The 27,368-nt window shown below is 35.8% G+C and overlaps 1 protein-coding gene across 1 annotated transcript in view; it reads right to left on the reverse strand.

The window, feature by feature from the left end:
* STAG1 (stromal antigen 1) overlaps nt 1-27,368 on the reverse strand; it is a 425,667-nt gene that overhangs the window by 68,786 nt on the left and 329,513 nt on the right. Inside the window, 3 exon segments of the mRNA XM_036851044.1 lie at nt 7,926-8,043; nt 22,157-22,271; nt 25,276-25,383. Coding sequence (XP_036706939.1) covers nt 7,926-8,043; nt 22,157-22,271; nt 25,276-25,383 — 341 coding nt within the window.

The raw sequence follows: 27,368 nt of genomic DNA on the forward strand, positions 1-27,368 counted from the left end.
TCAGTAGTTGTGGCTCATGGGCTCTAGAGCGCAGGCTCAGTAGTTGTGGTGCACGGGCTCTAGAGTGCAGGCTCAGTAGTTGTGGCGCATGGGCGGCATGTGGGATCTTCCCGGACCAGGGATTGAACCCGTGTCTCCTGCATTGGCACGTGGATTCTTAACCACTGCATCACCAGGGAAGTCCCTAACTTTGTCTTAAATGATGCAAATATTTTCTCCCAGTTTGTTCTTTTGTTTTTAGACTCCTCATGGTATCTTCTGCCAGAAATTATTAACTTTTACAAAGTCATATCTGTACTTATTTTTTTTATGGCTTTCAGATTTCTCTCTTTTCTTTCCAGTTTTTTTGAGATAACTGACATACAATACAATATAGGTTTAAGTTGTACAGCATAATGATTTAACTTATATATATCGTGACATGATTATCCCAGTAAGCTTAGTTAACATCTATCATCTCATACTGATAAAAAAAAAAAGGCTTCTGGGTTTCTTGTATTGCTTTCAAAGATCTCCTTTCTCCTAGAGATTATAGATATATATTTTCTTTTCTGTCTCCATCTGTTGCTTGCTTTTACATCTTTAATCTGTCTGAAATTTATTTCTGCCGATAGTATCAAATATGGGTCTGTTTATTCCCACCAGATGAGCAGCCAATTATGCCTCTACCATTATTAAATAAAACCAGCTTTCCCTGGTTTATTTGAAATGTCACCTTTAAACATGTGTTAGGTGCTTATATATACTTAGATCTATTTCTGGATTCTTTATTTAGTTTCACTAATCTATTTTTCTATTACAAGGACACACTGTTTTGATTATAACAGCTTTATAATGTTATAATATACCTTAATGTGTAACTTAATTCAACTAATTGGAATATTTAGTTGAACAAATTTCCCTTATCTAGTCCTTTTCCTAAAAAATTTCTAATTTCTATAAAGCTAGTAGCAAACAATTAAGTATTTTCTATGTGTAAGGCATGGTTATAAGTGATTTATGTATATTTACTTGTTTTATCCTCAAAACAATTCCAAGAGATAGGAATTAATATCCTCACACTTTGCAGATTGGGAAAATGAGCCACAGAGACGTTAAATAACTTTTCAAAGCACTCAGTAGTAGAGCCAAGATATGAACCCCAGTAGTCTGACTCCAAGGTCTATATGCTCTTAAGCACTATGCTATACCACCTTTTTAAAATAAGCTTGAAATTCTACATAAACTCTTATTTTTAAATTTTTATTAGAGTATAGTTGATTTGCAATGTTGTGTTAGTTTCAGGTGTACAGCAAAGTGAATCTGTTATACATATACATATATGCACTCTTTTTTAGATTCTTTTCACATATAGGCCATTACAGAGTACTGAGTAGAGTTCCCTGTGCTATACAGTAGGTCCTTATTAGTTATCTATTTTATATATAGTAGAGTGTATATGTCAATCCCAATCTTCCAATTTATCCCTCCCCCACCCACCCCCCTGGTAACCATAAGTTTGTTTTCTATGTCTGTGACTCTTTTTCTGTTTTGTAGATAAGTTCATTTGTACCCTTTTTTTTGATTCCACATATAAGCAATATCATATGATATTTGTCTTTCTCTGTCTGACTTACTTCACTCAGTCTACGTAATAAACTTTTTTTTTTTAAAATAAATTTATTTATTTATTTTCTTTTTGGCTGCGTTAGGTCTTCGTTGCTGCGCGCGGGCTTTCTCTAGTTGCGGCAAGTGGGGGCTACTCTTCGTTGTGGTGCGTGGGCTTCTCGTTGCGGAGTGTGGGCTCTAGGCACACAGGCTTCAGTCGCTGTGGCACGCAGGCTCAGTAGTTGTGGCTCAAGGGCTCTAGAGAGCAGGCTTAGTAGTTGTGGCGCACGGGCTTAGTTGCTCCGCGGCATGTGGGATCTTCCTGGACCAGGGCTCGAACCCGTGTCCCCTGCATTGGCAGGTGGATTCTTAACCACTGTGCCACCAGGGAAGTCCCAGTCTATATAAACTTTAAAATCATTTTGCTTAGTTCCTTCTCTCACCTCCCAGAACTCTCTCAAACCTACTGGAATTTGAACTGGTATTTTTAAGAAAATTATACATTACACTGGGAAGAACTGACATTTTAATAATCTTTTCAGCCAGGAACATGATATAGCTCTTCATTTATGATATCTTATTTGACATTATTTAATGAAACATTATGATTTTCTTCACACTGATTCTGTACTTTTCTTGTTGAATTCATTCCTATGTATTTTTAAAGATACATTTTTGAGACTAATTTGAATAGTTTAATTTTATCTTTCTGTCTCCCTCCCTCCTTCCTCTCTGTTCTTTTCTCTGTATACTTATTTATGTTAAAGACCAATTAAAAAAAAAAAGACCAATAGATGTGGGGATTATAGAGACAGAACTAGGCATAAATTAAAAGAAAAAAAATATTAAGCTTTAGAAATTGAGAAGTTTGTATTGATTACTTGAAAATACACTGGGACAACAGCAATGAAAAGGCAAACAAAGGCATAACATCTTATCCCTTATTCTGTACCAAAATCATCCTGAACAGGAATATGTATGTACAGCTTAATTCAATCATTTTTGGTTTCACATATTAATTGTGATAGGAAAAGCACATGAACTTTAGCTTGTCTTAGGAAAACCACAAGAAACAGTTTAAGCTTTCCATTTATACTCCCTGATCCAATAAAACAATCAAGTTTCTATTTTATGATTCTAGAATTTCATATTTTTTTCAGTTTGGCTAGGGATAGAGGAATGACAAGATTGTCTATGAACTAAATGCATTTTCTATTATTTATGAAAAAAAATCTAGTTCTATGGAAAGTGAGGAGAGAAAAACTTACATAGTGTAGAAACATTCCACTATTATACACTAAAATCCATACATTAGTGTTGAAGAAAAACTCAACCTTATACAGTGTCCAATGCCATCAATTTTATTAGTTTACAATTTGAAACCATCCATTCAGATATGGTAAACTCAAAACATTCGAAATTTAACTGAAATCTCTTTGGGGATAAAACAGCAAAACCAAATAATAAAACTGAAAACAAAGCAAGCTTTAAGCCACAGACAAGAGCCAAACAGCCACAATGATAGAAAGGAAAGGGTGGCTGTTCGCATTATGAATTACCAAATACCTACACAACTTTCTGAATCTTCAGAAACCTCTTTACACATCATCTCCATTTTCTCATTATTGATTTCAGTCTTATCACCCTGAACTCTGGCTTTTCTCCTTAATATCACTGAAAAGAAACACTAAAAAGTCATCAACAACCTAAATCTTCACTTAAAGCTGATGGTCTTTGCATAGTCCTTTTTCTCCTCTGCAATACGTGATATTATTAACCATAGCTCTCTTGAACACCCTCTTTACTGGGCCTTCTATAGCATACAATGAACTCTTACTATCCTTTTTATATAACTTGCTCTCACTCTTTCTTGCTCTTCCTGCTTTTGTCCCCTTCCTATCCACAATCTTTAGAACTCACCATGGGCTTTTTCTTTCTATAATCTATTTTCATCTTTTACATTTTTATCATATCCCATAGAGACCACTCGAAACCATGTTGACAAAAAGCACTTTTTTTTTAATACGAATTTGATCACATCCCTCCCCTGTTTAAAATCCTTCAGTGGCTCCCTCTTACACTTAGAATGAACTAAATAAATCCACTTATGGACTTAAATGTTCTACATCATCAGGGCTCTGCCTCTATCTCATCTAGTGCCACTGGCCCACTGTGCTCAAGCTACTGCAGCTCCGGGAATATAACAATATCATTCATGCTTCAGATACTCTGCAATTGCTATTTCCTCTATCTAGGCAGCTCTTTTTTGACACTTCCCATGGCTATCCCCCATATCCTTTAGATTCTTGGCTCACGGGTGGCCTCTTTAGAGAGATCTTCCTTTTGGGATTCAATCTAAAGATGGACCCCTTCTTACTGTTATTATCCATCACAGATACTTATTAACTTTTGAAATTATTCTGACCACTTAGTTTTGGTCTGCCTTCCCCACTTGAATGTAAGTTCCATATGGGCAGTGAGCTGACCTTGTTTAAGATTGCACCCTCAGTGCTTAGTATAACAGCACATAAAAGGTGGTCAATAAATATTTTAAAATTATAAGTGAATTAACGATTTCCTACTTGAAGAATTCCACTATACACATTACTTCACCCATCAACTGGATCACAGAATTCTAGCATTAGAAATGATCACAGGGCTTCCCTGGTGGCGCAGTGGTTAAGAATCTGCCTGCCAATGCAGGGGACACGGGTTCGAACCCTGGTCCGGGAAGATTCCACATGCCGCACAGCAACTAAGCCCATGTGCCACAACTACTGAGCCTGCGCTCTAGAGCCTGCGAGCCACAACTACTGAGCCCACGTGCCACAACTACCGAAGCCCACATGCCTAGAGCCTGTGCTTTGCAACAAGAGAAGTCACCGTCATGAGAAGCCCGTGCACTGCAATGATGAGTAGCCCCTGCTCGCCCCAACTAGAGAAAGCCCGTGCGCAGCAACGAAGACCTAACACAGCCAAAGATAAATAAATAAAAATAAATATATTAAAAAAAAGAAATCATTAGCTTTCATTGCAAGCTATCAAATGTTTCAAAAACTGTTTAAAAAAAAAAAAAAGAAATGATCACAGAAGTTTATCTAATCAAAGAGCCTTTTTTATAAATGAAGAAGCTAAGACCCAGAGAAGTTAAATGACTTAGTTACGGCCCTGTTTTTGCCTGATTACTTGTTAACCAGACCTTCACATTACACTAAAAATTTATCCAGCAATTTGATTTTGCTGTAGAATACACATACACCCCCAAAATACCCTGTCCCTTAAAAACACTGCAAGGCAGTCTTACAGCAGCTGTGATTTATTTATTATTATTCTTCTTTTCCATCATGGTTTATTACAGGATATTGAATATAGTTCCCTGTGCTACACAATAGGACCTTGTTGTTTATCCATTCTATATATAATAGTTTGCATCTACTAGTCCCAAACTCCCAATCCAACCCCCTCCCCCGGCCAGCAACCACAAGTCTATTCTCTATGTCTGTGAGTCTATTTCTGTTTCGTAGATAAGTTCATGTGTGTCATATTTTAGATTCCACATATAATATCATATGGTATTTGTTTTTCTCTTTCTGACTTACTTCGCTTAGTATAATAATCTTTAGGTCCATCCATGTAGCTGTGAATGGCATTAAGTCATTCTTTTTTATGGCTGAGTGGTACACTGCATATATGTACCACATCTTTTTTATCCATTCAGCTGTTAATGGACATTTAGGTTGTTTCCATGTCTTGGCTACTGTAAATAGTGCTGCTGTGAACACAGGGGTGCATGTATCTTTTTGAGTGATAGTTTTGTTCTGATATATAGCAGTTGTGATTTAAATTGCTATTGGTAGTCTCTGACAATGTGTCTGTTTTCCCAAATTTTACTCCTATATTTGCAACTGCTAACTAGACTTTCATCCACTGGAATATCTATCACACTTCACTTACGTAAAGTATAACTTAATTTCTAATTAGTCTTAAGGAAATAAGTAAATCACTAATGGCATTTTGTTATCATAAAATATAGCAAAATAGTAGCTCAGAATATTGATTTGGATACCATTCCATACCAGAGCTTATATGTGGCACAGCAAACATATGGACAAATGTATGAAAAAAAGTTGAATCATGATTTCAAAACAGTCCTGGACTTGTTACACATAAATTCTCCAGCCTTGCCTTCCCAGATTCAATCATACCCTAAAACTGTGGTTGACTTAAAACTTTTTCCCCATTTTACAACTCACTTTTCTAGCTAAAATCAAACCAACCAAACCAAGCCAAACCAAACGAAACCAAACCTAACCAATCTCTTGACTGAAAGTTAAACCCAATGTCAACTAAATTTAAACCACAAAGAAAACCTAATAATACATAGTTATTTTAAGAAGGCAGATCCATCTAGAACACCTTGATGACTGACGGACAGAGTAATTACTATTTTCTGACTGACACATCTTATTTAAATGAGAGTAAAAAGTTAACAATACCAAATCATAGCACCTTGGCTCTTCTTCCCTTAATTTATTAAGTCCCCTGCTTCCCTTCTCCTTGGAAATAACCGTATAGAGCATACGTGACAAAAAGAAAAATGGCCTGGAATCATAAATAAGAAGCTCTAACCTACTCTGACAATTTGCTGATTCTATGGCCACAAGCAAGGAAGGAAAATGGATGAAATGTACTATTAAATACTATGCCAAGCGTTTTGCTCAAGTGTTGACTGGGCTGTAGTGATTAGAAAGGAAATTGATTTTGCTAGAGAAAATATTAAGATTAGTTACAAATAGATTTATGAAGTCAGTGAACTTAGCAGGAACATGTATGAGCAAAATAAAGACAATGTAGAATGTATGTTCATGTTCCTCTGATTACTTCAAAAGTGAAAGGAATCCAGAGTACAGTTGAGAGTTTGACCTAGTGAGCAGAAGGTCCTGTCAACTTAATAAGAGACCCGTCTTCTTACCAAAGATATGGAGGGAAAAAAAGCACATGCAAATATAGTAAATAATAATCAGAGGTGGAGTCAAATATACTATAATAAATTCTACCTTGAAAGAAGGTCTGGGAAATTTTGGGGAAGGATTTGTGTTACAGATTAAGAATGAGGGGGAAAAAAAAAAAAGAATGAGGTTGTGAGGTAAATATCTTGAATATAAAAGAAGCAATTTCAGCCAGTTTACTGGAGCGTATTTGGGTATGATGCATAGCTATTGTTTCTCTCACTGAATTTTGTCAAAGCCAGAGCAGATAATACCAATTAGCATCACTGCTTGGAAAGAACACTGGGGGATGGTCACTATACTGTTTAGGTAATCTACTGCAGGTGATGGCTCATTCTGCTCTTATATCCCAGAGGGTTGAACTACATAGAAAAGCAGGGGAAACAGAATAGGGAATCAATAGTATACTATTTCATTTAATTCTCACAACAACTATATAAGGTAAATAAGAAAAAGAATCCCTATATTATAAAGAAAAGGAAGCTAAGGAGCAGAAAAAATGAGGACATAAGTCACAAAGGACAGAGTTAGAAATCTGAATCTGTTTCTTTTGATTCTGAAGTCCATGTTTAGTTCATTACAAGCCTCACTTACATCAAGGTATCATCTACATTTTAGGACTTTGTATGGATTAAATGAAATAGTAGTTCTTTAAACTACTGTTGTGGGCTAGACTGAAAAACAAGCTATACAGAGGAAAAAGCATTGCTAGTTTTAAGGAGCTAATATTCATATAAGCTTTTAGAATATAAATGGTTTATTAAGTATACATATCCATTTTGCTGTTCATGTTATTACACAAAGTGTAATATAAGATGCATACTTCGGAAATTATCAATATAGCAGTTATTTCTCCCTATTTCTTGAATAGCTAGGTAAGTGACTTTATTTTTGATTTCTTTATTTTAATTTTTAAAAAGATATAACAAAAGAGGGGATGATTGTGGTCTAATTAAATCATTGTATGTGAAAGGTTAAGTACACATATATAGCAAAAAGATTCTGCATGTGCCTTTTTTTTTTTTACATTAAGTATGTCAGTACTTTGTGTCTCAAATCAGCATAAAGAAAACTTTTTTGAATGCTACATGACATTTATAGGATTTAAAAAACTTGTGTGGCATGAATGGTAGTAGTCCTAATACAGAAAGATGTTATACACTATTGAGACATCCTTGCTTGTTACAGGAAACAAACTGTTCTTTTTGCAAAAAAAGACACACAGTACGCTTGCATATACTCATTTGTAAGAAGTGATCTATACAGGGTGGTATAATAATTAATGCAAACCCAAAATAATATGTAAATCAACTTATCGAAATACTATACCTTCCTCTCCTTGAACAGGTTCTTCTAATAACAATTCTGTCATACATTCCCAGTCTTTCAACAGTTCTTGAGAGCTCTCCCACAAACTGTCCACCAAGTAGGCAGCATGTTCGTGTAACTAAAAATAACAAATCAAATGTGACTGAAGAACATTTAATGAAGAAATCAGTAATAATATATTGAGTTATTAAGTCATTTTCTTCATAATTAAAACTGCTTGGTCACAATGTTTCCAAGAGCCACTTACAGAACTATATATATATATATATATATATATATATACACACACATACATACATACATACACACACATTTGCATTCCACTGTTGATAATGGGGATGCAATATATAGACTTAATCATTTTAAAATAGTAGTAAGGTTAAGAATCTCCTAGTTCAATGACATCATATATAGATGAAGAAACTGAGAGTACAGCTAGTTAACAATTTTCCTGAAGTTATAAGCTGGATTTAGGGTACTTTTCATTACTCTTTATTTGTCTCTCTCTACAACGATCTTTTTTTTTTTTTTTAAAGAAAATCAATTACTTCCTCTCAGAATTCCATTTGACACTTCGGTACCAGCCTTACTTACTTTTTATCTCTGTTATTTGGTTAAGGTCAAAATGTAAGTTACTCCATCTCTCTGTTTTTCCACTCTCATTTCCACTTAACTCAATGAATTCCACATCTCACCTCACCTCCACTTTTTGCTGCTCATTACTCTTGACAATTTTCTTTGGAACCCATGTTCCCACAGTAAACAACACTCTCAAGTTCCTCAACAAACATTTCACATGGAACGCTTTACCACCTGTCAGTCATTGAACTGTGAAGAATATTAATTACTTTAGTAAAGTTCTTTAGAAAAGGTAAGTAGAAGTGTTGGCCATGTTCTGGTTTCTGCTACTTACAATTAACTTCTCTACCCTTGCATAAAATTCTACCACCTCTGAGTCTCATGACAACCAGCTAAACCACTTTTCAAACTTTACATTGCAACCCGTTCACTGGCTGTTAAAATAATTTAATGTATTGAGACCAACGTTTCAAAGAAATGAAACACAGTAAAAATGAGTGTATAGCACATAGAACGTTAAGTACTATTTCATATTTCAGTTATATGTTCTTGTATTTGTGAGAGAAAATGGTTTTTGCATCATGAGGAGTGGCCTGAAAATGTGTGAAAGTCACCTTGGTAGACCTACTGATTATCTACTGATATCATGGCACATTTGGCACGTGAGTTGCTTTTCTTCCTCATTCCTAATTCTATCATTATTCTTAACTTCTATGAAAAATTTGATGATCTATTTAAAGCTCTGCCTCATTTGACCTCTTGCATTCTATACTTCATTTCCACTGCATTTCAAATCTCACATTCTGGCTTCTGAAATGCCTTAGGAAAACTACGTACACACGCATACACACACAACACCCCACAGTTTCCCAATGTTTTTTGTCAAAGCCAGAGTAGATACTATTGATTAGCATCTCTGCTTAAGGAAGAAAATGGACAAAGGTTTGCAGCCAGGTCTATTCAAACTTTCTAAATCACATATCCTAGGAAAATATCCCTAGACCATAAGTAACATCATTCCAACAGTGACAGGCACAAGTAGTGCACAATCTGGTGTCAAAAATGAAAATTAACAGCAGAAAACAGAAAAACCAATAGTTTCCAAAAAATAGGCTATTAAGCCTATGCTGAAATGGAGTTATTATTTAGTGGGTACAGAGTTTTCAATGTAGGAAAATATTGAAAAAGTTCTGGATATCAATGGCAGTGACAGCTGCACATCCATGTGAATGTACTTAATGCCAATGAAGAGTACACTTAATAATAGTTAAAATGGTAAATTCTGTTATTTCACCAAAATTAAAAAAAAAAACCCTATGCTGAATAAACTTGCTTTTATGCCTGACATACTTAAACATGTCTGTAGAATAGGTATAAAAAAGTTCACAATTATATTTTTTGGTGGATTATACCTTCTATACATATCCTCTCTGCCCCTCTTAATGCTTTTGGCCCTCAATTCTGGTTTATCTTATATGATATTGTCCTTTCAGCTTTCTGTAAGCCTTTGTTAACTACATCCAGCATTTATCCAGTTTGTTTACTTCCTGTGTTAAATTTTTGATTAAGGTGTATTTGTAAACATTTTAATTCCTTTATTTCAACCCTAAATGACAATCTGCCTTTTTAATAAAGCATGTTAGTCTATTTACATTTATTGAGATTACAGATGTTGGCATCTGCTTCCCTGTGCTCTCCTGATGACATTTTCTTTTTTTTTAAGCTGTGCTTCCTGCAGAGTTTTATTTTCTAACTTATATTTTTTCCATCACCAAGATCACCAAAAATAATTTTCAGACACCTGCCTTAAGCTTCACAACCATATTATTTAGGCTTAGTTCTAATCTTTTTCAGATTTATTTGCTCACCAATACTTCTTATATTCCTTATTTTCCTGTTATTGCATCCATTTTTCATTTTGCTAGAAAACACCCTCAAGTAATACCCTGCATATAGAGTACATAGGTAGTAAACATTTTAATTGCCTATCCTTTGATTACTTCCTCCCCTCCATTCTCTCTGTTTTCTTTACAGAGTTTCTACTAGATAATATAATAAACTTTCTTAATCTGTACTCCCTGTCTCTTAATTTATCTCTCATACTTTTCATTTCTTTCCTCTTTTGCACGACTTCCTGCAAAAATCCCAATCTTTGGTTATGTCTATTCAGGTCATTTAATAATCCACCTCTCACCTACATTCTGGAATACATGTTTTTAATTTCTAAGAAGCCTCTTCCTCTTTCATAATTGCTTCTTCTTATATTTGGGGGCATTAATCAAAAATTTTCATCAGGGGCTTCCCTGGTGGTGCAATAGTTAAGAATCCGCCTGCCAATGCAGGGGACACAGGTTCAAGCCCTGGTCCAGGAAGATCCCACATGCCGCAGAGCAACTAAGCCCGTGCGCCACAACTACTGAGCCTGAGCTCTAGAGCAGCGAGCCACAACTACTTAGTCTGCATGACACAACTACTGAAGCCTGCGTGCCTAGAGCCTGTGCTTCACAACGAGAAGCCCGTGCACCACAATGAAGAGTAGGCCCTGCTCGTTGCAGCTAGAGAAAGCCTGCACGCAGCAACGAAGACCCAACTCAGCCAAAAATCGTAAATAAATAAAAAACAGATACCTAAAATACCTAAAATTAAAAAAAAAAAATTCATCAGTATGTTGAGCCTTGTGTTTCTTTTTCATGATATTGATTTTTTTCAAGTTTCAGTGTTTCTTGGTTGCCGGTACATATATATTAATGAGCCCAGACTCAAGAATACTGGTAGCTAGAATCCTTTTCTTGAATCTGGTTGCAAAGTCCTGGCTTCCTTGGTTGTGTAGGAAAGTGGAAAAAGGGGATCTATAATCAGGTAGGCTTTTCCTCTAATTGTAGGTATGCACTTTGCATTTTGAGTGCAGAAGTTCCCTCTCCCTACTGATGGCCATACATATCTGGGGTATTTATTCACTACTTTGCTTCTCAGACCAGTGCCCACATCCCAAATGCCTGGACCAGCATTTCTAAAGTGAGGAATAAGCTCCTCTAAAGGGCAGACACTTAATTACTACTGACAGCTTACTCCTTTCACCAGCCTTTGTTGCTCTGATCTTTAATGTATTTCAGATTTCTACCAGAAAATCTCGAAAAGATTTTCCCTCTTTTCGTCTCCTGTGGGGGTATGGGTTACTTAACTCTACTGGAATTCACAGTCATTTACTTTACAGTTTCCACAAATTCTTCACTGTCCTGGTCAACTGGTGATATCTCATTCATTTTGACTTTTTTATCATGAGGTTTTTCAGTTGTATGAGTTGCTGGCACAATTCAAGGCTTTAAATAGTATAATTTCACTAGCACTGGCATTTTTAAGGATGACTTTTCTATGCCTTAAACCAAGGCATATTAAAATTTAACTCAAGAATGTTGTTATCATTCTAGAAATTTTTTGTGTGTATATTCTCAATATAGATGCAAACTTCTTTGAGCATTTCCTCTTTCTGACTGTAAGGCGGTGGCTTAGTAGAATGCATTCTGTTAACACCAATAACCACTTAGTTTCAAACTCAACGTGTATACCAGCAGGACATGATAATGTGTTGGCCCATTTTCTGATTAAGAGTTTCAAATTCACCAGTATTAGCGACAACAATCAGTATAACATGGTCTGTCAGGAATTGGCTTGATATAATATTTATGATACAGTCTTCCTGTCTTGGGGCATGTGTGATGGCCACATAACTTGCTACTCTCAAATCTCTATAAGAAAAGATCCATGTCCAAGAAAAAAAAATTTTAACGTGGCCAATAGGGTAAAAGGTTACAATCGCCTTTCAGACACTTCATACCAAGGACCTTCTATTGGTAGCAAAAGATGAAGCTATAAGAAGGAAGGCCTTGAAGCATTCTTGATGGCTATAAAAAAAACCCTGGGATTCAAAAGGATCTGGAGGGCTTCCCTGGTGACACAGTGGCTAAGAATCCACCTGCCAAGCTCTTTGGTGGGGCTAATGGTGGACCCTGGGAGGGCTCACGCCAAGGAGTACTTCCCAGAATTTCTGCTGTCAGTGTCCTTGTCCACGTGGTGAGCCACAGCTGCCCCCTGCCTCTGCAGGAGATGCTCCAACACTAGCCACCCAGTTTCCAGATATATTCAGGTCAATGGACTGACTCAGCCTGACCTCCTGCCACATCCCCCTGGGGGTCTGTGCTATTGGTCAGCACTTCGCTCTGAAGGAGGTGGGCTCACCATCAGTCTAGGTGTGTGTAGTGGAAATCGTGACAACCATCCTGCCACAGGTACGTGTGGCTGACAGGGTCTTGGTGCTCCGGCCGGGTGTCAGGCCTGAGCCTCTGAGGTGGGAGAGCCAAGTTCAGGACATTGGACCACCAGAGACCTCCCGGCCCCATGTAATATCAATCGGCAAGAGCTCTCCAAGAGACTTCCATCTCAACGTGAAGACCCAGCTCCACTCAACGACCAGCAAGCTCCAGTGCTAGACACCCCATGCCAAACAACTAGCAAGACAGGAACAAAACACCACCCATTAGCAGAGAGGCTGCCTAAAATCATAATAAGTTCAGACACCCCAAAACACACAAAGGGACGTGGTCTTGCCCACCAGAAAGACAAGATCCAGCCTCATCCACTAGAACACAGGCACTACTCCCCTCCACCAGGAAACCTACACAACTCACTGAACCAACCTTACCCACGGGGGGCAGACACCAAAAACAATGAGAACTACGAACATGCAGCCTGTGAAAAGGAGACCCCAAACACAGTAAGTTAAGTAAAATGAGAAGAAAGAGAAATATGCAGCAGATGAAGGAGCAAAGAAAAAACCCACCAGACCAAACAAATGAAGAGGAAATAGGCAGTCTACTTGAAAAAGAATTCAGAGTAATGATAGTAAAGATGATCCAAAATCTTAGAAATAGAATGGAGAAAATACAAGAAACGTTTAACAAGGACCTAGAAGAACTAAAGAGCAAACAAACAATGATGAACAACACAATAAATGAAATTAAAAATTCTCTAGAAGGAATCAATAGCCAAATAACTGAGGCAGAAGAACGGATAAATGCCCTGGAAGATAAAATAGTGGAAATAACTACTGCAGAGCAGAATAAAGAAAAAAGAATGAAAAGAATTGAGGACAGTCTCAGAGACCTCTGGGACAACATTAAACGCACCAATATTCGAATTATAGGGGTCCCAGAAGAAGACAAAACGGGACTAGGAAAATATTTGAAGAGATTATACTGGAAAACTTCCCTAACATGGGAAAGGAAATAGTCAATCAAGTCCAGGAAGCACAGAGAGTCCCATACAGGATAAATCCGAGGAACACGCCAAGATGCATATTAATCAAACTGTCAAAAATTAAATACAAAGAAAAAATATTAAAAGCAGCAAGGGAAAAGCAACAAATAACATACAAAAGAATCCCCATAAGGTTAACAGCTGATCTTTCAGCAGAAACTCTGCAAGCCAGAAGGGAGTGGGAGGACATATTTAAAATGATGAAAGGGAAAAACCTACAACTGAGATTATTCTACCCAGCAAGAATCTCATTCAGATTCGACAGAGAAATTAACACCTTTACAGACAAGCAATGCTATGAGAATTCAGCACCACAAAATCAGCTTTACAACAAATGCTAAAGGAACTTCTCTAGGCAGGAAACACAAGAGAAGGAAAAGACCTACAATAACAAACCCAAAGTAATTAAGAAAATGGTAATAGGAACACACATATCAATAATTACCTTAAATGTAAATGGATTAAATGCTCCCATCAAAAGACACAGACTGGCTAAATGGATATAAAAATAAGACCAGTATATATGCTGTCTACAAGAGACCCACTTCAGACCTAGCGACAGATACAAACTGAAAGTGAGGGCATGGAAAAAGATATTCCATACAAATGGAAAACAGAAGAAAGCTGGAGTAGCAATTCTCATATCAGACAAAACAGACTTAAAATAAAGACTATTACAAGAGACAAAGAAGGACAGTACATAATGATGAAGGGATCAATCCAAGAAGAAGATATAACAATTATAAATATTTATGCACTCAACATAGGAGCACCTCAATACATAAGGCAAATGCTAACAGCCATAAAAGGGGAAATCGACAGTAACACAATAATAGTAGGGGAATTTAACACCCCACTTTCACCAATGGACAGATCATCCAAAATGAAAATAAATAAGGAAAGCAGAAGCTTTAAATGACACATTAAACAAGATGGACTTAATTGTTATTTACAGGACATTCTATCCAAAATCAACCCAATACACTTTCTTCTCAAGTGCTCATGGAACACTCTCCAGGATAGACAATATTTTGGGTCACAAATCAAGCCTTGGTAAATTTAAGAAAATTGAAATCGTATCAAGTATCTTTTCCAAGCACTTTGCTATGAGACCAGATATCAATTACAGGAAAAAAACAGTAAAAAGTACAAACACAGGAAGGCTAAACAATATGCTACTAAATAACCAAGAGATCACTGAAGAAATCCAAGAGGAAATAAAAAAATACCTATAAACAAATGCAGCAAAAGAAGTTCTAAGAGGGAGGTTTATAGCAATACAATCTCACCTCAAGAAACAAGAAGAATCTCAAGTCAACAACCTAACTTCATACCTAAAACAATTAGAGAAAGAAGAACAAAAAAACCCCCAAAGCTCGCAGAAATAAATAAATAAAGATCAGATCAGAAATAAATGAAAAAGAAATGAAGGAAATAATAGCAAAGATCAATAAAACTACAAGCTGGTTCTTTGAGAAGATAAACAAAATTGATAAACCATTAGCCAGACTCATAACGATAAAATGGGAGAAGACTCAAATCAACAGAATTAGAAGTGAAAAAGGAGAAGTAACAAATGTCACTGCAGAAGTACAAAGGATCATGAGAGATTACTACAAGCAACTATATGCCAATACAATGGACAATGTGGAAGAAATGGACAAATTCTTAGAAAAGTATAACCTTCTGAGACTGAACCAGGAAGAAATAGAAAATATAAACAGACCAATCACAAGCACTGAAATTGAAACTCCGATTAATAATCTTCCAACAAACAAAGGCCCAGGACCAGATGGCTTCGCAGGCAAATTCTATCAAACATCTGGAGAAGAGCTAACACCTATCCTGCTCAAACTCTTCCAAAATATAGCAGAGGGAGGAACACTCCCAAACTCATTCTACGAAGCCACTGTCACCCTGATATCAAAACCAGACAAAGATGGCACAAAAAAAGAAAATTACAGGCCAATATCACTGAGAAACATAAGATGCAAAAATCCTCAACAAAATACTAGCAAACAGAATCCAACAGCACATTAAAAGGATCATACACCACGATCAAGTGGGGTTTATCCCAGGAATGCAAGGATTCTTCAATATACACAAATCAATCTATGTGATACACCATATTAACAAAGTGAAGGATAAAAACCATATGATCATCTCAATAGATGCAGAAAAAGCTTTCGATAAAATTCAACACCCATTTATGATAAAAACCCTCCAGAAAGTAGGCAGAGAGGGAACTTATCTCTACACAATAAAGGCCATATATGACAAACCCACAGCCAACATCGCTCTCAATGTTGAAAAACTGAAACCATTTCCTCTAAGATCAGGAACAAGAGAAGGCTGCCCACTCTCACCACTATTATTCAACATAGTTTTGGAAGTTTTAACCACAGCAATCAGAGAAAAAAAAGAAATTAAAGGAATCCAAATCAGAAAAGAAAAGTAAAACTGTCACTGTTTTCAGATGACATGATACTACACATAGAGAATCCTAAAGATGCTACCAGAAAACTACTAGAGCTAATCAATGAATTTGGTAAAGTAGCAGGATACAAAGTTAATGCACAGAAATCTCTTGCATTCCTATACACTAATGATTAAAAATCTGAAAGAGAAATTAAGGAAACACTCCCGTTTACCACTGCAACAAAAAGAATAAAATACCTAGGAATAAACCTAGCTAAGGAGACAGAAGACCTGTTCGTAGAAAACTATAAGACACTGATGAAAGAAATTAAAGATGATACAAACAGATGGAGAGATACACCATGGTCTTGGATTGGAAGAATCAACATTGTGAAAATGACTATACTACCCAAAGCAATCTATAGATTCAATGCAATTCCTATCAAACTATCAATGGCATTTTTGACAGAACTGGATAAAAAATTTCACAATTTATATGGAAACACAAAAGACCCCAAATAGCCAAAGCAATCTTGAGAAAGAAGAATGGAGCTAGAGGAATCAGGCTCCCTGACTTCAGATTATACTACAAAGCTACAGTAATCAAGACAGTATGGTATTGGCACAAAAACAGAAATATAGATCAATGGAACAGGATAGAAAGCCCAGAGATAAACCCACACACATATGGTCATTTTCTCTTTGATACAGGAGGCAACAATATACAATGGAGAAAAGAGAGCATCTTCAATAAGTGGTGCTGAGAAAACTGGACAGCTACATGTAAAAGAATGAAATTAGAACACTTCCTAACACCATACACAAAAATAAACTCAAAATAGATTAAAGACCTAAGTGTAAGGCCAGACACTATAAAACTCTTAGAGGAAAACACAGGCAGAACACTCTATGACATAAATCACAGCAAGATCCTTTCTGACCCACCTCCTAGAGAAATGGAAATAAAAACAAAAATAAACAAATGGGACCTAATGAAACTTAAAAGCCATTGCACAGCAAAGGAAACCATAAACAAGACGAAAAGACAACCCTCAGAATGGGAGAAAATATTTGCAAACGAAGCAACTGACAAAGGATTAATCTCCAAAATATACCAGCAGCTCATGCAGCTCAATATCAAAAAAACAAACAACCCAATCCAAAAATGGGCAGAAGATCTAATAGACTTCTCTCCAAAAAAGATATACAGATTGCCAACAAACATATGAAAGGATGCTCAACATCACTAACCATTAGAGAAGTGCAAATCAAAACTATAATGAGGTATCACGTCACACTGGTCAGAATTGCCATCAGCAGAAAATCTACAAACAATAAATGCTGGAGACGGTGTGGAGAAAAGGGAATGCTCTTGCACTGTTGCTGGGAATGTAAATTGATACAGCCACTATGGAGAACAGTCTGGAGGTTCCTTAAAAAAATAAAAATAGAACTACCATATGACCGAGCAATGCCACTACTGGGCATATACCCTGAGAAAACCATAACTCAAAAAGAGTCATGTACCACAATGTTCACTGCAGCTCTATTTACAATAGCCAGGACATGGAAGCAACCTAACTGTCCATCGACAGATGAATGGATAAAGAAGATGTGGCACATATATACAATCAAATATTACTCAGCCATAAAAAAGAAATGAAATTGAGTTATTTGTAGTGAGGTGGATGGACCTAGAGTCTGTCATACAGAGTGAAGTAAGTCAGAATGAGAAAAACAAATACCGTATGCTAACACATATATATATATGGAATCTAAAAAAAAAAAAAAAAGGTTCTGAAGAACCTAGGGGCAGGACAGGAATAAAGACGCAGACGTAGAGAGTGGACTTGAGGACACGGGGAGGGGAAACGGTATGCTGGGACGAAGTGAGAGAGTGGCATGGACATATATACAATACCAAATGTAAAACAGATAGTGGGAAGCAACCACATAGCACAGGGAGATCAGCTCCATGCTTTGTGACCACCTAGAGGGGTGGGATAGGGAAGGTGGGAGGGAGATGCAAGAGGGAGGAGATATGGGGATATATGTATACGTATAGCTGATTCACTTTGTTATACAGCAGAAACTAACACAACATTGTAAAGCAATTATACCCCAATAAAGATGTTAAAAAAAAAAAAATCCGCCTTCCAACGCAGGCAACATGGGTTCCAGCCCTGGTCTGGGAAGATCCGACACACCACAGCGCAACTAAGCCCGTGCGCCACAACTACTGAAGACCTTGTGCCTGGAGCCCGTGCTCCGCGACAAGAGAAGCCCCTGCTCAACGCAACTAGAGAAAGCCTGCGGCAGCAACGAAGACGCAATGCAGCCAAAAACAAACAAATACATAAAATAAATTTATTTAAAAAAAAAAAGGATCTGGAACCCTAACAACGACACAAAAGTTTACTTTCTAAACACAGTTTTTTGTAACATAATTTTATAAAAACAGCATGAAAATCAGGCATCTGCAAGCATTCTTTGTACTCCTTGGGAATTAGATGAACAAAAAAGGTAGCTCATTAATGGAGAAAGAGTCATTGTACAGCAAATAGATAATCAGAATTATATTAAAATTTATGTATAAGTTATATAACATAAATTAAAATTATATTTATTGTCTAGGTGAACTTTACCTTGCTATATCTAAGTATAATTTAGTTTATAGGTGTCCTCTAATCCTGTATATAACAAACTAATCTTATTCTCCTGGTGACTTTAATTACAATTTTCTGGGTGTGTTCCCATTTATCTTTAATTGGCTTCAAGGTTACTCATAAATATTTTACCTCATGTTTTTTCTGCCCTGCTCACTTCTCTGTCGAATAGTTAAATACACTAAAGGAGTGCACTGTATAATGGAATCTTACACTTATTCCTTTTATGAAAAATCATTTACAGTGCAAATAACCATTCCAAATTATTAAGCCTAAAATTTCTAAATACTCTTATATTGGCTTTTATTCTCTGCAGAAGCAGAGCCAGCTATTGGTGAAGCTTGAAGAACATATTAAAAAAGAACTCCAAAAAGTTATCACTCTGGGGAGATTTCCTGGTTATATCAATAATATGTCTGTTAACTTTCTGTCTTAAATTACTGTCATAATGCACCTCATCATTCCATATGCCTAGAAGGACAGTTACCATACTTCTAGATTGTCCAGAAATGTTCTGGGTTATGATTAGTGCTTTGGAATAATTATTAATAGCAGCCTTGTCAGTCTGAAAAGCATCACAGTTTGTACAGTATTATGGTCACACTACATATAGGGAAATCTGGACTCATCATATGCAAGTACCATTTATCCTACTATATGGCGTGTATCTCAAATACACAAGGTATTTTTTCACTTGAAACCAGTGACTGCTAAAAAGGAAAGAAAAACTAGTTTAGGCAGATCTCTTAATCTCCATCATTTCACCTATAATTCCCATATAAAAGAGGACTACTACTCCATGGACTACAAACCTCTCTCAATTCAACATTTTAGAATTCTATTACTAAAATGTTACTATTTAACATCCGAGTAAAACAAAGGAATAGGAATGATTTTCAATTCAGTTAATTCTAGTTAACTGATCAGTAATCATCTATAAGCTGGACTTATTCTACTTTATGATTTCTAAGGTCTCTTTCAATTCAACTTTTTATGTGTCTAATATATTACTGAAACACACATTACAGTAAAACAAGAGGAATTCAGAATAAGACAATCAGAAGCCCACCATATTATAAGAATATGGCTTTAATAAGCATTCAGCTCCAGGTGTACACAAGAAACCCTTAAGTATGATTTGCAGTTGTTTTTGCAGCTGACAAGAATGCCACAGAGGAGAACTGGGAAATATATTTTAATGTTCTTGTAATACTTTAGTAAACAGCAGCAAACACACGAAACAGCAGTACCATTTGAAATATAGAGCAGTAATAACACATCACAAATTACTGCTTTATACAGAAGATGAAACTGTGTAAAACTAAGTACTTATGGATTTTAATATATCAAAAAGTAAAGTCCTTGGGCTTTCAGAGATCCAAAACATTTTCTTTCAATTAATAATCAAGTTAAAGTAGCCTGATCATCATATTCCCTGAACTTTTCAGCAGTTTAAATAGTATATGCGTGTCTCATCCCTATCAAATTTTGAAATTACTGTTGCTGTTAAAGTCAAATTTTTAAATATGACTTGACTGTTGCAAAATACTTTTAATCCCATTTCTTTAAAACCTAAAGGGTTAAGGATTTAATTTGAATAGTCTACCAGAAGTGTGATATTTATTAAGTACTTAGTGTTTTACCTTAAACATTCACAAACATCTGTATTTTACTCCATAATCTATCCACACTTGCTTTGTTAAGAAAATAATGCTTTAAACCCTTACTATGCAAAGTGTGGTCCCTGGATTTCTGGTCCAGAAGCATAAACATCACCTAGGAGCTTGTTAGAAAGGTAGCATCTCAGACCCCAACCCAGAGGTACTGAATCAGAACTGGCATTTTAACAAGACCCCACGTAATTTGTATACACATTTAAAACACTGTTCTTAAATTCTTAAACACGTCCTTTACTCAAATGCAACTCTCCAACTGGTTTTGTTTCTGACTTTATTCTTTCTCTATCTGTTCCCAACTCACTTAAAAGATACCGGGAATTCCTTCACCACTTCTCTGGCTCTGCTTTGCCCTAATGCCACTCTTTCCACTGAGTAAGTTCTTACATCTCTCTCTGATTTTAATTTTCTTATAGACTGCCTGTTTGTCTCTCTATTCCTCATTCCTACAGGGTTTCTCCAGCACTTTCAAACTTGAGCATACAGTCTCAAGTTTTTCTTCTTCCTGGACATTCCAATACAAACCAAAAATACTCTTCCCCCAAGTAAAGTTCAGGGTCCTAGATTTCCAGATTTTCGCCACCTTTTTTGCAACTCTGTTCCCACTCACTTATAAGCCAACAAGTTTGTTCATTCGGGGGTCTTTAGGTTTAGTTTGCCATTCCCCCAATGTCATACCAACAGTAGGAAACACAGTTCTAATATCAAAGAACATTTAAGTGGGCAAACCAAAGTTTACTTGTGCAAACAGATTTAGATAGATAATATGTTATGGATGTTAACTGTTTAATTGATAAACTGACATGGAAATGTCACATGGAATTACTGCTATGGACTTGTACAACTACTAATTTACATCTAAATTCATATTTTTCTTTCTCTTTAAATAACATAATTTTCAAACAAGATAGAACTAATGGTTTTAATAGCTTGACAATATTCATGAACTGTTTAAATAATATAATTTTTTTTTTTTGGCCACGCCACACGGCTTGCAGGATCTTAGTCCCTGACCAGGGATTGAACCTGGGCCTTCGGCAGTGAAACCACGGAGTCCTAACCACAGAACTGTCAGGGAATTCCCTAAATAATATAATTTAAAAGGCATGGGCAAAAATTCAAGAAAAAAAAAAACAACAATAAAAAGTATGCAGTATTACAATGCAATACTATAAAACTTTAAAAATTGCTAGCCTATATTCAGTGTTAATCCACACCTGCATACATATTCCCACAAAAGGCAGAGTACTGATTCCATAATCATAAAATCAAATCCATGGAGGCAGGGAATTCCCTGGTGGTCCAGTGGTTAGGATGCAGGCTTTCACTGCCGTGGACCCTGGTTCAATCCCCGGTCGGGGAACTAAGATCCCACAAGCCACGTGGCACAGCCAAAAAAAACCAAAAAAAAAGAAAAAAACCAAAGAAAATATCCATTGAGGCAGTTTTGTAAGAAACAGGCTTGTCTTCATTTGATTAAAAAATATTGTTAATTACAATGAATTAAACAACAATTTTATTTAAAATGTAATCTAATGTTAAAACAAAAACAAAATAAAGAATTATGTTAAAAATTTACCTCACTTTCAAGAAAGAAAAGAACCAGCATCCTAATAAGGTTCCCATTTGGACTGTTCCTCCCCCTCCTCTTTGCTAATGCTTCTTCTGCTTGGGGGTCATGTCTGCTAAATAGCCTGGAAGTAAGTAACAAAACAAGAACTTTACAAATTTACATGGATATGAATTTCAGTCTTTTCCTTCAACGTATAAATTATTTCAGTGTTAAAAAAAAAGGAAACAGTATCAGAGATCAGGTTATTGATTTGTTTCAACACAAGTATGTAACTGATGTTTTTACAGGTCAAAAAAGTGGTTAGATCTAAACAATTTCATACAGTTCAACTACACATAAAGTGTAAAAGAAAGCTTTTTTTACTGATGACTAATCAATGTTCAAATCTTTATGAAAAACAAACTTTTTATTCTCTATGATAGATACTAAAGTATGTAATTTTAAATAGAGTTCTATTTTCTTAAATATCCATTTTACACTCATGTAATTATAGAATTTAACCAAAGGCTCCAGCAATAATGGTAAAAATTCAGACTTTTAATCATGATTTACTTCTTCTACTATTTTTCTGTTTACTAACCTATTACCTAGAAACAGTATTCACCAACCCAACAGTATTGAGTAAAATGAAAGAAACATTAAATTTATGAAAATACTACTTAGTGGCAAAACTTCTAAAATATGGCAAAGAAATGACTTGAAAATTTTAATTTGCTAAGAAGACTTACTCTAACAAAACTTACGGACTACTCAAGGTGCCTTACTCCCAGGTATTGCTCCAGGTAAAAGGGATATAATACTGAACAAAGACAAAATCCCTATTCTCACTGAGCTCTCACTCTAGTGGCTGGAGACAAACAGTAGATCAATATGTACCACCTCAGGTGTTACAAGGAAATACAACGGTCTAGGAATAGGGATATAGAGTGCTAGTTTAGACATGGAAGTCATAGTAGGCCTCTCAGATGAGAGGCTAAATAATTGAATAAAATAAGAAAAACTTCATGTGACATAAAATATAAACCAATTTCAAGCAGAAAGTGAGTATTGAGAAACAGTATTTTTGGAGGGAAGGGGAAAGTATATGGCAGGGGCTATAGAAGACTAGAGTATTATCTTGAAGCTATATCTGCACAGCCATCAGACTGGTTTAAGAGAAAGTTTATTTGGGTAGCTTTCAGAGGTGGGGGGCAAATGGAAAATAAGAGGGTCCTTTACACTAAAATGTACAAATTTAAATAATTGCATTCACTGTATATAAGGCACTGAGTAATTAGCTTAATTTTTCTAATATTAAAATGTAGAATTTTCAATGACATTAAAATATTCATTTCAGATACATTTTACCATTTTTTGGATGCTTGGTATAGCTTAATACACTAGACTAAAAAACAGACTAAGTCTATGTGCATGCACACATTTTTTTTTTTTTAAACTTTATCATGGAATTCTGGGGCTAGTCTACAGTTTACTTGTTAAGATTTTAACAGATCACAATATTAAATGGTGGGAAAATGCTGAAAGAGATCATTAAGAATCAAAAGTTCTCAAACTGAATATCTTCAGGGCAGGGGCATAAAACAAGCTTATGAAGTAAAGCTTTCATTTGCATAGGAATTGACTTCCTTTTCACAAAGAAATAAAAAATAATGGCAGCTTGCATTTGTCGATTTTTATGTAAAATATTATAATTTAAAAATCTTTAGCAACTGTTTCAAACTTACAAAAACACAATACAAATAAAATTAAATATATCCAAAGGCTCTTTCTGATTACAGTGCTGCCAGTTTATGGCCTCTATTCTGTAGCTGACCAGCCTTTTTAGTCTATCTTTTCTTTGAAACTATAGAAGCAATAATTCTTTCTAAAAAAACACAAAGCTTTTTGAAAAGTTAAATAGAGAACAGAGTAGAATTTATTACTAGAATATAATAAAAAAGGAAGGCAAGTGAAGACTACAGTATACCCTTGATATTTGTGATAGACAACACCTCAAGATAAATATGGAAATAGCATTATTCTTTACTAGACAATGATGTCAGAGTCACTGGCAAAGTCAATATCTTATTTTAAAAGTCATGCCTAAAAATTCTGACTTTCTTCCTCACTTTCATTACCAACATGCCCTACTAACCAGCTTCCTTCTTAAAGATTTTTCACTTAGAAACAACTTTTTCTCACTTTGAGAGGTACCAGTGAGTAAAGAACAGTTTGTGGCTGCAGCACTGAGTTGCTGATGCTGGACGGAGGGCCAGGCCTGCTCATTATCAAAGTTAATCATCCATATACAACAGTTGCCCAGTGCATGATTTACATCTGTGCTTAGCATAATTACAAATCACAACATGCAATGGACTTCTGGGTTCACCTGTCAAAGTCACTAAGTTAAATCTATGAACAAAAACAAAAACAAAGCAAAACATCCCCTTGCCCAAGAATATGTTTACATTTTAAGAATTAATCTACTAATAAATTATATAACATATACAGTAGACCATGATCAAAAATATATTTCATAAGAATGTTTAATTACATTCATAAACTCTCACTAGCTCTATGCTTTATGCTCTATGTCAAAAAAATAGCTCTATGCTCTATGTCAAAAAATAGATGAGATTTTGCTTTTAAACTGTAACTGCATATATAATTTTTAGCATCATTATGGATTACTAATTAAAATAATCTTCATCCTGACAGAATGGAAAAAAATGAAAATTTGGGAGGTGTTTTGAGGATAATTTTAGATTACCAATGTTGAGAAGATAAGTTGAGAACTTCGAATTTTAAAAGGGAAAAAAATTTGGTGAAATAAAATATCAGTTACTTAGGGGAGTCTTTATAAACTTCAAGCACTTCTCCTTTCTCCCCTCACATGCCTAAGCTGACTAGCTGAGAACCATCCTTTTAGATTTCAGGTCAAAGGAATATATCACAAGGGACATCATTCTCAGGGATGTGATTCATGATGTGCACGTAGGCTGTGAGAATATTACAGCCCCCAGAACTTGGGGCAATGGCCACTTCTAGCACTGTTTTCAGTCACTATTACTTTCTTTCATTAACTGTAAAACAACGACAAAACAACATATGAAAGTGGAACCTGGTTTCAAAGAGAATTAACTCACTTTTTGTGAAGGAATTCTCCAGCTGCCACAGCAACAGGGCGATGTGCTGAGTATACCAAGTGGTAAACATTTTCACAGTCTTCATTGGAAAGAGCTTCTTCACTTCCACTGAAAAATTCAGAAAGTAACACTGAGCCAAAAATATTTACTGTCAGTTCTACCTTGATTAAAATTTTGTAAGGTTCTTTATAAAAGCTCAAGCATGCTGACTTTATTTTCCTCTCTTTTTAGTCTGACTTTGAAAATAATATTTCTCTTTAACTATAAAAGACACTTAATTGTTATATAAAATTCAGAAAATACAGATAACAAAAGAAAATAAAATGTCCACATTTCTTCCCATACACACCTATGGACAATGAGTATTAATACCTTGGGATATATATTAGCCCAGTTTAGCTCAATTTCTTTAAATGTGCATAAGTTTTTTGTTAATAGGCACTGGTCATATATTTGCCCCTGTTTCACAGAGTTAAATTATTATTGTACTATGTAACTCTTTCCAGAATTGTCTATTTCAAATTATAGTTTATCACAATATTTACAATACTATTTAGTCTTCTTTCTATATAAAATGGATTCACTAGTCATAACCACTCCTCTACTAACACAAATTTCCCACCTTTCTATTCATGTATTCTTAAAGTTTGAACCTTTTCTTGGTTTGCTGGAATGTATCTTTAAGTATTTTTTTCCCAAAGAGGGAACATCTATTTCCTGATTATTAACATGATTAAAAATGTCTGACAGGAAAATAAAAAAATGTCTGACAGGATTATAGATTAATGACTAGATGACTATAGAATTCTTGGGCTGTACAGGTTCTTGACAAGATGAAGGGGTATAAACTCATTCTCTAGAATTCAATCCTGGAGATGCCTAGAGGCTAGGAGGAGATTGAGGGATCTGACAAATATAAATTAGAATGACCTTTGCAGCAGAATAAGGTAGCTGCATCACAGTATAAGAGAGAAACTTTAGTTCTGAATGAAAAAGAGCTGAATATCAAGGATGGGAGACAGATAGAAGCATTTTTTAAAGTACACTTTTTTCCCCCTCTCAAGAAGGCCTAAGTTTTAACCTCTTCACTTAATTACATGTATATCATCAACTCAATTAGCTAATACCCTCAGGATAAAGTTAAACTCATAGGAAAAAAATTTAACAAGATATCTCAGTAATCTAAGCTCATAAGTGAAAGGAAAGTAATCTATACCAAAAGAAGAAGAATTAACAGATGCAGAGAAAAAGAATTTAAAGATGGTATAACAGGATGTTAAAGGTGACTTAACTTGTTGTTTTGGGGAAGTTTTGGTAGAGAGCCCACAAGTCAAGAAAAATAAGGCCAGATCATTTCACGCAATGCTATAAGAGACTGGAGAGTTAGTTTTGTGAACCTTAGCTCATTTCTCACCAAAATAATATATAAGTAGACATTAGGAGATTGAACAATATAATGAGTAGAAATCCATACTTCTTCCATGTTTCCTTTAGGCCAGATATGGAATACTTAAAGGGAGCCAGCCTGGATAGTTTTAAAAGACATTTTGCCCAACAAGAACACCTATAGGGCAAGCAACTCAAACAGAGGAAACCTGAAAGTCAGGCACTGAGTCACACAGTAAATAGCCAGAGGAGGCACTGTCCACTCTGGGGAACTTCCCATTGTCACAAATACCTAGAGTGGGGATGAGACAAGAGGGAAAGGGACAGGACACAAAATGCTAGATAATGAAGAAGGGGAGCAGCTGTTGGGATGCTAAGATAGGCTAGAACCAGCTCAAACCAAGGTGGCTCTGAGAATAGTCGGGTCATTGACCTTTAGCTCATTATACCTCCATTGAAATACTAAAAGTCACTCCCTCTTATACCGTGACAGTTCCGAGGAGGACCATAAAAGGTCAAAAAGTAGGCAGTGGCCCAATTCTTGGGAAATCCCTACTCTTCCCCAAAATAGCAAGAATATTCCTCCCACTCAGCCTATGAAATTACTTAACCCATAAAAACCTATGACCCCATGCCCCTGGGCAGATCTCACTTTCCCAGAAGACCCTGTGCCCTGGAGCCGCTCTTGCCTTCTGAGACAGATGTCA

Source organism: Balaenoptera musculus, chromosome 4 (assembly GCF_009873245.2).
Source record: "Balaenoptera musculus isolate JJ_BM4_2016_0621 chromosome 4, mBalMus1.pri.v3, whole genome shotgun sequence".
In the NCBI taxonomy this organism is placed as follows: Eukaryota; Metazoa; Chordata; class Mammalia; order Artiodactyla; family Balaenopteridae; genus Balaenoptera; species Balaenoptera musculus.